The 14,995-nt window shown below is 43.4% G+C and overlaps 1 protein-coding gene across 1 annotated transcript; it reads left to right on the top strand.

The window, feature by feature from the left end:
- The first annotated feature begins 8,968 nt into the window (after positions 1 to 8,968).
- On the top strand, positions 8,969 to 11,704 carry tbxtb (T-box transcription factor Tb). The gene is made up of 8 exons (XM_068741598.1): positions 8,969 to 9,174; positions 9,270 to 9,534; positions 9,630 to 9,764; positions 9,953 to 10,014; positions 10,100 to 10,161; positions 10,263 to 10,439; positions 10,729 to 10,861; positions 11,470 to 11,704. The coding sequence occupies exons 1-8, from the start codon at positions 8,969 to 8,971 to the stop codon at positions 11,702 to 11,704; spliced, it is 1,275 nt and encodes a 424-aa protein (XP_068597699.1).
- The last annotated feature ends 3,291 nt before the right edge of the window (positions 11,705 to 14,995 follow it).

The raw sequence follows: 14,995 nt of genomic DNA, 5'->3' as shown, positions 1-14,995 counted from the left end.
GCAGGTGTGTGGGAGGTTGCACTTGGCAGACGAGAGGGATTACCAAAAATGCATTCCTTTTTAAAAAAATCTTCAGGCAAGCTGACTGATTCACTCCCACATAATCTAAATTGAGTTTGCACAAGCCCGACCCGGACCCAGAGGCCCCGGTGCAGGACTCAGCTGGAGCCGGTTGATGTAAAAGACTCTTTCATAGTCACAGAGAATCCTCCTGCAGCCCATCATTAGCAGAGACGGCACAACCATGGCCTTCCGATCAGTAATCAATACATTTATCACCTCCTTATCTGTGGAACTGCTTCCATTCTCATCGTTCAGCGCCTTTCTTTTTTTTTGGGTGCGCCTCTGTTTGTCCTTTAGCGCCATCTAGAGGCCCACAGCGACCTGCACCATCCCTGAGACGATAATAACGACCCAGAAGCTGGTCAAGAAGTTTTTCATTCTTTAAAAATGCCATACTTGAAGCAGCTCAGCATTTTAATGAAGCCGGTGTAGCTGCCTGTAATATTATTTATTATATTATTTTATATATTCTATTCATTCCTCACGCCACTGGTAAATGTTTCTGCCCATATACTTCCCAGTTGGTTGAACTTGTTTCTATTAAAAACAAACCAAGTGAAAACAGGTATATTTACCTGTATATGGGATTTGATTACCCCCCCCCCCCCCCCAGTCATTGTTCACCTGCTCACTACCTGCTACTGTATGCAGGTTCTCTTTTTTGCATTTCGTTTTGTTCTGACCGGGTGTGAAAAGCGCAATAAGCTCCGGGGAGGGCCTCTTCTGAGGAGGTCTAATGTGAGTGAGATCCTGTCTTATCTTCTCCTCCTAAAAGCTGAGCTCCTTTAAGAGGATGCGACCGTCCCCCAACTAATGACTTGCACTTGGTGGGGGGGGGGGGACAAAGAGAAGACAATAAACTACTTTAAAGGCCTTCCAGTAGGAATCTCGGTTACAAACTAGGAGCTGAGGCACGACCGCAGCAGGCGAGGCTAAGAACACCTGCTGAGCTCTAATTGGTCCTTGCTGTAGTTCATGGCTTCCTGTGGTTGTGTGTTTACTTCTCATTTGTTCCGTGTGCTCTGTTTCCCAGCTCTGAAACAAGGGAGGCTCACATTAAACCGGTATTCCCACAACTCTCCGTCTCTGTCCGTCTGTGTCTGGCTGCCTCCTCCTCTTCTCTCTTTCCTGACAAAAGGAGTTGGGCTTCTCCAAGCTGCAGCACGATGACTTAAGCGTCGAGCCCCCTCCCTAAAACCAGCTGTGGCCCGAGCTTCTCCCAGCAATGGAAGTATTAACATGCAACCGACAAGGAAAGCTGACTTTAATCCTTCTTGTCACTGATCGGTTTCATTCCTCAGCACGAGACGCTTCAAGGTGTCACCTTGTCCCGTCTCTGAGACCTTTGACCTCCAGAGACAGTTCGGCCAGCACCGGCGTCTAAAAAGTCGCGTCCATGCAGCAGGACTTTTCTAGTTCCACTTCACCATCACAGCTACAGAAACGTGTGGAGGGTATAAGAAGATTTCTTGTTCATGTTGTCAAAATTAAGCAAATTCTAATCAAATAAAACCCAACGCTAACACCCTGCCAAACACCATCGAAACACCAAATACCAACTTCTGGGTGAACGCTGCTCTGGTTCTCCCAGTGCAAGAACGAACAGCGACTCCACTGGAGACGTGCCCAAGCGTGGAGGCTCCTGACTGAGACGGCTGATTCCTCACATAGAAGTGAGATGACCAAACACAATCTGGCTCCGCTTCCGGGGAGCCTCAGCTCCTCCCTAGTCCTCCCTGACAAGCATAACGTGGGGAAAAAATGTCATATTCCTGTCCACAACACAAGAGCTGTAGCGGTCGAGCTGCTGGAGCCGGCAGATGTGGAACCGTTTGGGACGTTTCGTCTCATTTACAGCTTTACGGGCCTCCTGGCAAACACAAGAAGACGTGTCAGAGCTGAGCGGAGGGCCCGTTACCCTTTGAGTGGTCTTTGTTAGTTGTGCAGCTGCCATTCCACTCGTGTGCATTATTCAAAAAGAAAAACTTCACGGGAGCCTTTGCTCAACTTCAGCTGTACATTTAGCTTGTTGTATTCCCCTCTGGATGACACACAGGGATTCATGAACTAACCTATTTTGATTTAAATTCTTACACAAACAGATACTCTACAGTTTGGACCTTTTTCTCTGCAGGGTGATTTCGTAGGATGATGATACAGGGTGGTTCAAAACGGCACAAGACAAAGACGTCAGACTTCACAAGGTTTATTAAATGAATCAGAGGGTTCGTTCAATGGCATCAGATCTGACCAAGGGGAAGTCCAAACATCGAAGAACCGAGAATCCGAGCTAAGCTAAGAACTGATCGTCTTTCTGCGAGGCTCTCTCCCCCCCCTCTTAGAGACAATGCAGAATGACTCTGGCGTGTTTTGACTTCCTGTTGGATGGTTTCTGCTCTCTGGTCGGAACACTCTGACATTCAAGACGCACATTTTATCACCCAGACCTTGAGTTTGTGAAGAACAGGACATTCAGTGTTTCAAAAATATGAGATTAAGCAGAATCATAAGTTTAAGTGACTCATTTTACTAGATTGACAGTGAATGAGCCTTGGTTATAGTTATAGCTATAATGTATATAAAATGATTACATGATTGAGCAAACACAACTATTCATTTCGGTTGATTATACATTGATTATGTCGTGTTTAGGGCTGAGCTCTGTCCAGAAGGACCTCGTGTGATATCAGGGTGACGCTTCCACCTTCATCACGTTGGCCTGAGGACATGAGGATCCTGGTAGGAGGGCCAGAGAAGGCGCATAGGCGCATTCCCCACCACTGTAAGAAATGTCCAAAATAAAAGCAATTAGAGCTTAAGACAAAATCTGGTCTTGGCAAAGCCCTTGTTTGTGTTTTTAAGTAATGAACAAATTCATCCATTAGGGTGGCTATTTATATATTTATTATTAGCCGCTATGATTAATGGGCCAGTTGAGGCCGTACTTTTCTATCTTTGTGGCTATCTGGTCATGGTCGCTTCAGCATGTTGAATTTCACAAGTGTGCATTGCAAGTCTGCAAAATTAGACTGACTATAACGCAGCATGTCCGGTGCTATAAATTGATTTAAATGATTGGAAAATCTAATCTAATCTGTGCCGTTAATAATTGACTCTTATTTTGTAGGATCCAAATAGGCCACATGTTTAACGAGTCCTAACAGTTAGGAGTTGCTCATATTAATTGAAGACTTCTCCAGAGTCCCCTCTCCTGGCTCGCCTGTCAACATGTTAGCGCTAGTACAGTATTGTCCTCGCAGGTCCACGTCCTCGCTCCTCCACCTGGGCAGACGGTGAGGTTGGTGCATCTCTGTTACCTGCTCCACTGCCCTGTGAGTAAACGCTGCCTTGCTCAGGAGTCCTCAGCAGAGCCAGTTTACACGGGGCAGACAAAGTGTGTTGTCACCCGAGTGTGCAATGTCACTGGGTGTGAGTTGCACCACACGGTGGCTACCCTTTAGAAGCCCATTAGGAATATATTAACAACCTGACATTATGTGTTCGGGTCACGCATCACAGCAGCAGGAGGGTCAACCGGATGAAAAAGGTCTGACATATTTTTAAAGGATTAATGCTGGTTTCTATTTCTATTTGATTCCCCGTGGATTTAATATGTAAATGTGTTTTCCAAATTGTATTTGTAGGTTATAAAAACAAGGGCCTGGTTCTGGAGAGAGTTTCTAAGAGCACAATTTCAGTGGAAGGCAGGAGAAGGAAGGATCTGGATGAATGTCTCCCAAAGTTAGTTGAAATTACCATTACCATTACTTTACCTTGACAGCAGTAGCTCAGTTTGGGGACTTGAGGTTTGCTGGTTCAAGTCCAATGTGGAAAAAAGTATGGAGTGTGAACTGTTTGCTGGAGAGGTGTCGGTTCACTTCCTGCGTATTGATGAGCAAGGCACCAACCGCACAAGCTGCTCCTAGGGCGCTGCCTCGTGGCTGCCCATCACTCAACCAGCTCTCCATTAATTGCACGTGTGTGGCCCTTTGTGTGTGTGTGTGTGTGTGTGTGTGTGTGTGTGTGTGCGCGTGCGCATTCTCCGGCCTTTATTTGTGTTTTATATAATGAGTGAAAAAATAATTTCCCCACTGAGCATCAACAAAGTAACTTAAATCTTAAAATCAGATACATGCGGTAATATATATTCCTTACAGCTCCTCACTTTTCTTCCAGCATGTCAAAGTCAAGTCAAACAACAGGAGGCGTTTTGTGCAGAGCTTTATAACTCTTAAAAGGCTTTCCTTCCGTTCTTGCAGAGAGTAGCTCGGCCAACAAACAGGTAGGTTTGCATGAAGATTAGAAACAGCTCGTCTTCTCTGTCCGATGGTAAGGAAATGCTTACCAGCACATCTGAAGCTCAATAAATCCCACGACACACTACTAAACAGAAACCCACTCACGCCTGGGGGTTGTGTTCAGTGAGAAAGAATGCAATCAGCGTTCATGACAGGCCCAAATAATTCGGTGATCACACGTGTGCATCCTGTAAGGTGAAGTTGTAGCACACACGCACTCAGTGTCGAGGTTAAACTAAAGCAACTAAAACAACATTTAGCTGTTACTGAACTCAATCTTCTACCGTTCCCTGATTTCACATTTTATTGCAAACCAAAAAAATAAAGGTTGCTCATTTTGTAGTTTTGTTTCTTGAGCCTTAATGTGGCCGCTAGGACAGTTTTTCCAATTAATTTTGTCTTAAGAAAAACCTCAGATAAACTAACATATGCTAAACTATGTTAAGCTAAGACAAAATGATGAGCCAAGCAGTTGCTGCTTGTAGCCCAATATTAAAGACATCAGTCTCTTGCCCTCGGATTACTGACCCAGAACGATTATGGGAAGTCTTTGGGTAAGAAAGGGAGCATGAAACAGCAGCACAGCCGCGGAGATCAACGCTTTAAGTTGCTGGAAGCTGGTAAAGTGAGGCATTTGGAGTCGAGGTTGTGTCCAGATGCTGAGGTAGCATATACAGACTAACATGCAGGGCTCATTTTTCTCTCACCTCTGTGTCCTGAGCAAACAGAGCACGAGCCTGGCTGCAGGGAGGGCAGGAAAGGCAAACAGTGGTCAGACAGGACGGGGCAAATCCCGAAGGCATGCAGGATTATTACTCACTGCAGCGATGTCACCCTTACCGACAACTCCAGGGTGTCAGGCTCCGGGTGTGGTGCAGTTAGGAGATAACCGCCACACTAGTTCCTCTCTGCTTTGCCTGCCACGGATGCACGAGAAGCAACAAGTGTCGATGTTGTGTTGTTGTTGAATGTGCTTTAGAAAGTAGTAACTGTAAGTGTAAGTATTGTATTCTCTGCTACTGCAGCTACTTCTCTGTATTTCCTGTGTAGCTCATTCACCCACCTCGCCGCAGAGCTACCGGGGAGGGGCCGACCCCGCACAGCACATCGCTCTAGTGATGTTATGAGCACCGTGACTTGGAGCCAACACAAAATTTAACAGGTTCCTCCTAGTTTTTCTGCAATGTAGCTTAAAAAAAAAGAAAAACTGGACCTGAAACAGAGTTTTTTTTTTTTTTTTTTTATGTGCTTTTCTCATGATTTCCAACACGTAAATAAGCCAGACACTAGAAAACGAAAATGCTTTATTTTGGAATGAATGAAATCAATTTCTCCTTTGATACGACGTGATGCATCCGCAATGATTCGGAATTGGGGAAGCTTTAAAGCATCGTTAGGTTACTATTCAATCATTATCCAAAATCTGCGTCGCAGGTATTGCTGCAGTCTATCCCAGGAGTCAACTGGTGAGAGGCGGGGTACACCCTGGACAAGCCGCCAGTTTATCGCAGGGCCACACACAGGCAATCATTCACACACACACACACTCACTCATATGGTCAATTTAGTGTCACCAATTCAAAGTTGCATGGTTTTTTTGGTGGTGGGAGGAAATTAACGGAACAGGCAACAGCGCTATCCACTGCGCCACTTTGCTACCCGTCATGTAACTATTTTACCTTAAAATAATCATTACAATAAGGTGGACAGTGCACTGGCTCTCGGTCTCGGCTCATGATCATGAAGCCCATTTCAGCAAAGCCAAACTGGATCCAGCTGTGTTAGCTTCGCTGGCTACGGCTTGGAGTCATGTGTGAGTGTTGTGCAAACTTTTACTGCTGCATGGCAAATGATTTCTGAGCATCGAGAGGATGCTTAAAGACAGTAGCTGTCAAGACATGACACTGACACGACGCTACTTTGCATGTACGTATCACAAATTGCATAAACCAAGGATTTTCTTCTCTCTCAGAACATCTATAGTATTTATACTCTGATGGGGGCAGCAAAATTAACAAAATTGTGATTTCTACATACTGATGCTTTAAAAAGAGAATTTGACCTGATAAATGCTGAAGGACCAAAGTGTTACATCTCCAATAAGGTTTTGTACAAGTTAAAGGACAACGTGTGCGAGTTCTCTCTTCACTTCTGTCACTGCGTTCGCTGAGCTTTATTTGTGTTGCACCTGCATGAGGGGAAGGGGAACGGGTTGCGGTTCTATCTATTCCCATATGGATCAATGGCATGAATTCAGAGAGCCCGTCTCCCTCGTCAGGAAGTGGGCCGGTGGGACGGCTGCCATTGGGAGGGGGTGTTAGGAGGGGGGGGAGTGGAGGCGCTAAATGGGACACTGGGACTGTGGGAAACGACACTGGCTATGACACCTCTGGCTTTACTCCACAGTTAGATCTGCTCCTACGAGACGGGGGGGGGGGGGGGGCTCTCTTTTAAAATTACAGAATGATTATTGGGAGCCCCCCCCACACACACACACAGAGAGAGATATTTCCCTTAAATAGAATAGAAAGCCTTTATTGTCGTTGCATCGTGGATACGAGATCAGGAGCGCTGCTCCGTTTGGTGCTTGCGTACAATATTAAGTAGAAATAGCAGCAGAAAAACAACACAAATGCGATTATCCCAGAGATTCCTTTGAGACTAACACAAGATGTCTGCTCCACCCATGAGTCGGTTATCAAGCAAACAAGCAGGTATGTAAAGCCAGCGACGTGCAAACTTCAGTAGTTTAATCTTCCTCGGGTATGGGATTGAGTACTAAGAACGAGGGGACGAGAGATCAGAAGCACGTTGGAGGAGTCTTTCAAGCGACCGAGGTTTGTTTTTCGCTGCTTGCTGTTACCTCTGCTCCAGACTGCTGGACAGGGAGACTCACGGAGCTGGAGGAGGAGCGAGGCGTCCTCAACACAACACCACAGAGCTCTATGGAAGCTAACATGTAGCCGCCACACACTATCTGCTTTTACCGTTTGTTTTTGTCTTTTGGAGGCCGCCATGGCAACATGTCAGCGCTAGTACAGTATTGTCATAATAACGCACATAATAATGTGACACACATAATGATAATAATCACACATTTAGGAGCGTGCTGCGTGACATATTTAGATATATCAGTCCTGAAGTCTCATGAAACTAGAGAGTCTTTCAATTCTTCTTCTTCCCCTGCAGCTGATGTGTTGTTGTTGTTGTTGTTGTTGTTGTTGTTGTGCATATGTGGTATCTCAGCAGCCAGCAGTGCTTTGAGACTCAGGTTTGGGACAAAGCTGTGTGCTGCCATGAAGCCATATACGAGGAAAATGTGTGTCAATAAAGTACGTAGAGAAAAACCAATTTCCCATATGACTGTTTTTTGTAATTACCGTATTATAGCATCACTTTTAAAATGTATTTACTTGTTCCTACTTAAGATATTTGATCTTGGGGTTAAATAATAGAGAAACACAGAAAGAACATAGAAGAAAACATCAGAGCCAAGGAGTATAAAGATACCAAGAACAATTTAAAACCTTTTGATGATGATCCAGATCCCCATGTGGATGGTGTAAATCGAATTATGAGGGGAACGAGCTGATTGGTGGAGGTTTGCGCTCTCTGGGTGCTTTTCTGTTTTCCATGGTTGTTATGGTTACCATTTCAACTTTGTCCCAGATGAGGGATCCTGGGTAAAACAAACAAAAAAAAAAAACTCTACATTTCCAATCGAGGTGAGGAACCTTTTTATGTTTTGGGTATTTTAAATACTTTATTTATGGTGATCCTTTATTTTTGGATTATTGAACTTTTCTCTGAGTATACAAATAAATTCATAAAAAACCTTCGAATACCAGACAATGCAAATATATTTCTGGCTGTCTTTCTCTTAAGAAATGCACCGTGACATTCTTTTTGTATTCCTTTAGTCATTATTCCTTTATTAATTATAGAGTTGGAATTAAACTGATCCATTTATTTTGTTATGAATAAACGTTTTTTGTGAGTTTATGTATGTTGTGTCCGAATAAAATATTATTATTATTATAATTATTATATTAGAATACCGGTACGTTTTGTTCTTAACTGTCAAAGTATTACTCACTAACACTAAAAAAGCTCCAAACCTGAATCAACTAGCTACTATTAATAATAATAATAGAATATATATGTCACTATTAAAAGCATTTTAACCCTATAAAATGGGAAACGTAAGAAAATCAACATCCAAACAATCTGCAGTAAACTGGGGCTGAAGATAAACCACGGTGGGTCCGTAGGGATCTGCTTTCTGCAGGTGTGACTTTGATCTAAGTGTCAATATTTACAGGTTGATGTTATAAAGTGTTAAACTGCCTCATTCAAAAAAAAGCTGCCATCCTGTGGAAGTCAATGATATGGCCGCTCCCAGCCAATCCGTGGCAAGCGCGCAAAGATCAAAGAGGAGACGGGCCAACCATCCCAGCTCCAAACAGCCATCCAGAGATGGAGCTTCTCCTCCGGATATATAACCCGGAGCTGCTGCCGAGGTAACCGTGCGTCTCGGTGGGGAACCGACAAAAGAGGTCCAGATTTGTGATCACAAATCCGCCCTGGAGCTGCAGCCGCTGGGCAGGATGAGCGCAGGCGCCGCCGGTGGCGCCGGTAAGGCCGGTCAGCAGCGCGTGGATCACCTCCTCAGTGCGGTGGAGAGTGAGCTGCAGGCCGGCAGCGAGAAAGGCGACCCCACGGAGAAAGAGCTGAAAGTGTCTCTGGATGAGAACGAGCTCTGGCAAAGATTTAAGAATCTTACAAATGAAATGATCGTCACGAAGAACGGCAGGTGAGCCGAGAACGCCGCTAAAGAAAAGGTCAGTGAATGCATCACGCAATTACATTCATTTTCTGTTTCCCCCCCCCCCCCCCCCCCCCGTCAAGGCGCATGTTTCCAGTGCTGAAGGTGAACGTGTCGGGATTGGACCCGCACGCCATGTATTCGCTGCTGCTTGACTTTGCGTCTACCGACAACCACAGGTGGAAATACGTTAACGGGGAGTGGGTGCCCGGGGGCAAGCCCGAACCCCAAACACCCAGCTGCGTTTACATCCACCCGGACTCGCCAAACTTCGGCGCGCACTGGATGAAAGCTGCCGTCTCTTTCAGCAAAGTCAAACTCACCAATAAACTGAACGGAGGAGGTCAGGTAAGAAGAGGAGAGTTGCGACCCGAGTTCTACTCCGTCTTTATTTTATTGTTGTAAAACGCGTAAAACAGACACCTGCGTGTTGTCTTTTTCAGGTCATGTTAAATTCCTTACACAAATACGAGCCGCGCATCCACATCGTGCGCGTCGGAGGCCCGAGAAGGATGATCACAAGCCACTGCTTTCCGGAGACGCAGTTCATCGCAGTAACAGCGTACCAAAACGAGGAGGTGTGCAATTAATACTAGATTTATAAAAGAATAGTTAGAATACAGAAAAAATAAAATAAAATAAAATCAATAAATAAACTTTCTTCTTCCGTGCGTAAAATACACATGCGTACATTACGCACATCATTTATTAATGTATTTTTTTTAATTGCAAGTTAAAGTTTTATTTTATTTACTGTGATTTTTAGGTAACTGCTCTTAAAATAAAGCACAACCCTTTTGCCAAGGCCTTCCTGGATTCAAAGGAGAGGTGAGAACAGTATCTGTTTAAAGACATGTTGAACTTTGTTTAAACTTTTATGCCGAACATCTCATCAGTCATTTGTTTTTTTCAGAAGCGATATCAAAGACATGAGAGAAGATCCCAGCGAAACGCAGCAGCCAACCTGCTCCCAATGTACGTATATCTCATTTAGTTGTTCATTTACTCATCTGCTTTTCTTTTTTTTTAACGTGGCCCTTGTTTATTTCCATGCCTCTTCCCATCGGTGGCGCTAGTAAATGGCTGGTTTATTCCTGGGACAAGTTCTCTCTGCCCGCCTTCCAGTCCTCACAACCAATTTGGGAGTTCCTTGTCCATCTCGCCGTCCAACGGCTGCGAGCGCTACTCCACTCTGAGAAACCACCGCCCTGCCCCATACACCAGCCCGTACGCCCATCGGGCCAACTCGCCCAGTGAGTGTCCTCCTTCACCTTTTACCATCGCCATCTATGAATTAGGCCACTCCCTCCTCGGCCATTAACAAGAAACTCAAACAAATGTTGCAGCGCGTGGGATGGTTTGCATTCCTCTGGCCTTTGTCTGAGAGGAGCCACAGAGCTGTAAATGGTATGGAGTGAATATTCACTCCTTTAACTGCACAGGGAATCATGACTCACACCGAGACAACAGATTTAGAGATACATAACTCAATGTCTGACTATTTGGGCGCCACTAAACCCCATGCCTCTGTTTTTCTTTTAGCCAGTTACTTAGAAAACTCCTCGGGCTGTCTGTCGATGCTCTCGGGCCACGATAGTTGGTCCGGCCTGCAGATGCCGTCTCACTCCAGCCTGATGCCTGTGGCCCACAATCCCGCCTCGGCTTCCAACTCCAGGTTTGTGTACTTTCTCTAGTGCAGCTCAACACTCAACAATGGAAGTCCAAAATCACAATATGGTTATCTTGGCAGAAGAAGACAGAAAATAACGAAAATGGAGAAAGAAAACAAAAAAACTTCTGCTGCTTGTCTGTCTATGAATATCTCTGGTGTGAACTTTTCATTGCCTAACTTTAACCTAAATGTCACATGGTGGTAAGGTGAGATTCAAATGTCACTCATAGAAGTGGTGATTAAACATTAAAATTATAAACTTGCAACTTTTGTTCAGAAAAGGCTGAAATCTGGCCAAAGCTCAAATACAAATAACTGTTCATGTGTGTGTGTGTGTGTACTCAAATTCAAAGATAAACATGTTTATTCTCTTTAGTTCATTTTTTAAATCTTTTATTCATTCTCCCTTCATGCGTTCCTTTTACTGTTCCCTGTATCCGCTGCACACTAACCTCAAGCTGCTTATTGTGCTGCACGAAGAATCATTGATCAAACTCATCGCACTCTAAAAGTCATTTAAGGACAGTTGTTTGAAAACTTTTTTCACGCTTGACACTTTTTTTTAAACATCCAGAGATGTTTTTTATGTTTTTTTATGCTTGTCTCTGCAGCCAGTACGCCAGCCTGTGGTCTGTGAGTAACCCCACCCTGTCCCATACTGGAGGGGCCCACGGCGTGAGCGCCCAGTTTCATCGCGGTTCCAGCACTCACTACCCCATCACAGCGCCGCCCTCTGGCTCTTCCATGTACGACAGCTGCACGGCCACGGAGGCGCATGACGCAGCTCAGTACGACGCCTCGCCTCACGGCCGCCAGCCCTCGGCCTGGACTCACGTGACCCTCTGAGGGAAACCAGCCAGCAGGCCTGGGGAGAGTCAGCCATGAAATGCTGCCTGGAGAATAATCAATTTGATTCAAAGGAAGAATCAATCAACCCTGAATTGCAGAATTGCATCTTCACAATGAGAAAGTTATTCACTTTGCTGTTGGGGCGAGAGAGAGGTAACCGTGATTCAGAGTTCTTGAAAACATTTTTTTGGAATGTATTCTGGTTTTGAGTGGTAAGCGCTGCTGCCTCACAGCAAGAAGGTCATAGGTTCGAATCCGACTTGCAGCCTTTGTGTGAGGAGTTTGCAAGTTCTCCCCATGTCCGTGCGGTTCTCTCCGGGTTCTCCGGGTTCCTCCCACCACCAAAAACAAATAAGCAAATAAGGCCAATTGGTTACACTAAATTGTCTGTATTGTGTGTGTGTGTGAATGATTGTCTGTCTCTGTGTGGCCCTGCGATAAACTGAATGAATGAATGAATGAATTTATTCTGGTTTTGATAAACTGCCTCGAAATCACGTATGACTTGAACAAAACAAAAGAAATACATTTATTTATATGTTTACTCAAATTTTTCATTATGTCCTTTGAATATGTTCATTCATTATATCATGAGAAACACATAATAATAATAATGTTGATTTAACCCTTTATGGGGTGAGTGCCCTATAAAGGGTTAACCTGCTTATATTAAGCATAACTCCATGATGTTTTTAGCAGTAAAACATAGGATGTACAGTTGAAATATTTTACGTATTTTTTGAAAGTGTTTATAGAGTAAATGAAGAAGTAACTGAAATGAACTGTGTAAATAAAAAAATGTCAAAGATTTCATGTCAGCGTTTCACAACGGCGATGATGCAACACCTTCAATGTCACACAAAAAAACAACGCACGTCAACTTCTCTTAAATGAGTGTTTTTGAGACCACCAGATAAAAAGTAAATATGCTAAAGTTTTTGTTGCTCTTCAGACTCCACGCTGTTTAATGTTTCATTTGAATTCATCCATTCTGTTTGGCGTCATTGGGAATCAACAATGAAATAAAACTGCAGAGACCCACGCGTGATTCAAGTTAAGATTTAATAGTAAATAAAGGTAAGAAAAGGGATACAACTCTTATTTAAGAATGTTTAATGAATGGATGATGTTACGTTAGACATATACAGTAAAAGTGCCGACTATTTCGTTTTGCACCCATTTTTGAGAGAATAGCAGAGAAGGATTATATTTACACATGGGTGAGTAATTGCATTCTTGTGCCTTTGAAGGAGGGGTGACTATTCAGACGGTGTGGATGTGAGGGTGAGAAGCCCCACAGAGCTCTCACCCTGTTTCCATTCACACCTCCCTGACATGAAAGCAGTTTTCTTCTCCTGGATGCTGGTGACGTGACTGCAGACATCCTCAGCTCAAATACATTTGCCAAAATGTTTCATATGCATTAAATACGTTCACCTACATAGAGGCACCAACACACAAATAGATTTTAATTGCATGGTGAGTGTGAGAAGTAGATAAAACATGATATTTTCATAGTTGATGATAAAAATATTATATTTATTAATATGTAAAATTGCTTCACGCATCTTGTACTGGCCTGACATGAAAATGAATTCAGGACATACAACAGTGTGTTTTTCATCTATTATGTTACTGACCTGAAACCATGAGAATATATCCAAAGGGTTTGGATTTATTTTTTTTATTTTTTTTACGTTATTCTTTTTAAAACTTAAATCTTGTATCAACTTTTTACCAACAGACAAGTCAAACTATTATTTCCTTCCTGGGCTGACATGTAACGTTGAACTCAGATGTTACACCAAGCTGTTACACCTGCTTTGAGTTGCAGAACTTGACTGCACAAGTCCTGCGATTGAGACACGATTAGGGCAAAATTAGCTTTTGAACCCACCGGACAAGCTTCTCATCTTTAAAGTGTGCATCTTCTTTATACAGGATAATACTAATATGCAGGGAGAAACACACGATTAATTATTAAACAAAATGTATTATATGAAGAAATTACAGCCAAGTGAACCTGCAAGAAAACATAAATGACGATAGAGTACACAGAGCGATCATCAAATCCTAGAAAAGCCTTTTTAAAATGTATAGCTAAAGACACTGCTCAGGGGTGTAAAGAGTTAATATGCAAGAGAAAGGAAGGCAGAAGAGATTCATTTCTGATGAGGAAAATACGAGTGCTGTCTTCTTGATATTTCACCGACTGGACGGATATAGGTAGGAGGAAGCGAGGGAATATTAAACCATGGGAAAAGACACCTCCTCAACACAGGAGCTTCATTCTGTATGGAAGCCTGAGTCAGGTATACAATGCAGTCAGGATTAGCACGGTGAATTCAAAGCTGCAGCTAAAAAAACAACTGGATCTGAAGCTGTGCCGTCGACGACCGCATCATACGTCAGCTGACACGAGCTGTCGGAGTGAAACATTAACCCAGAGCTGGTCAGATGAGCGTATCTCATCACACCTCCCTGATGTGCTGCCACTAAACAAGTGTGATTCGGTTGCTTGACGGCTAGGACCTGTGAGCCCATGATGCAAATTCATATTACAAAACAAAACCATGTTGGAGAAATAATATGCGATGGTGTCACTTTGAGAGAATTCCTTTAGTTTCAGGAATGTCAGCACATTTAAGATAGAAGGAGGGTGTAAATACAATATATAGAAATACATGTTTAAATAAACAGGCGAAACTGTGAGCAGCATTATGTTGTATATAGTGGCATGTTTGTGTGTGGTATGTATGTTTGTTTCTGATAACATACTTTTAGACTGGAAACTGCACAACTAAGAGGAAAGTACTTTTCAGGTGAAGCTGCTGCCAGAAAATTCTGGGGGAAAAAATGTAGAAATTATTTTTGACACAAGAAGAAGGTCTATAAGGACTGAATAAATACATATAAAATATGGTTTTATGGGCTCTGATGTTACAACAGAAAGCTGAATCAATAAGCCTCTTCATCTATTGAGAAATGATCATTCTTCTGACGTACTGTAAGAACCAGTTATCTGTCCTGTGTCGTTTTCTTTTCATCAGGAATAGAATTTCAAGCAAGAAAATTATAATAGGACATCTGTAAAGAAATAGAAAAACATCTAAAAAGTCAAGAAGGGAGAGTATTTCTCTCAGCCCAATAATCCCATTATGATCCCAAAGAAGAAAAAAGGCATTGACGCAAGCATGACTTGACGTCAGCAGCTGCAGTGGATGAGGAGGGAGAGTGAGGGGGGGGGGGGGGGGGGGTATGAGAGAGAAAGTAGGGCCTGTTTGCTTT

This window comes from Brachionichthys hirsutus, chromosome 7 (assembly GCF_040956055.1).
Source record: "Brachionichthys hirsutus isolate HB-005 chromosome 7, CSIRO-AGI_Bhir_v1, whole genome shotgun sequence".
Lineage (NCBI taxonomy): Eukaryota > Metazoa > Chordata > Actinopteri > Lophiiformes > Brachionichthyidae > Brachionichthys > Brachionichthys hirsutus.
The sequence above is the reverse complement of the archived record's forward strand: the minus strand, read 5'-3'. Positions and strand labels throughout refer to the sequence as shown.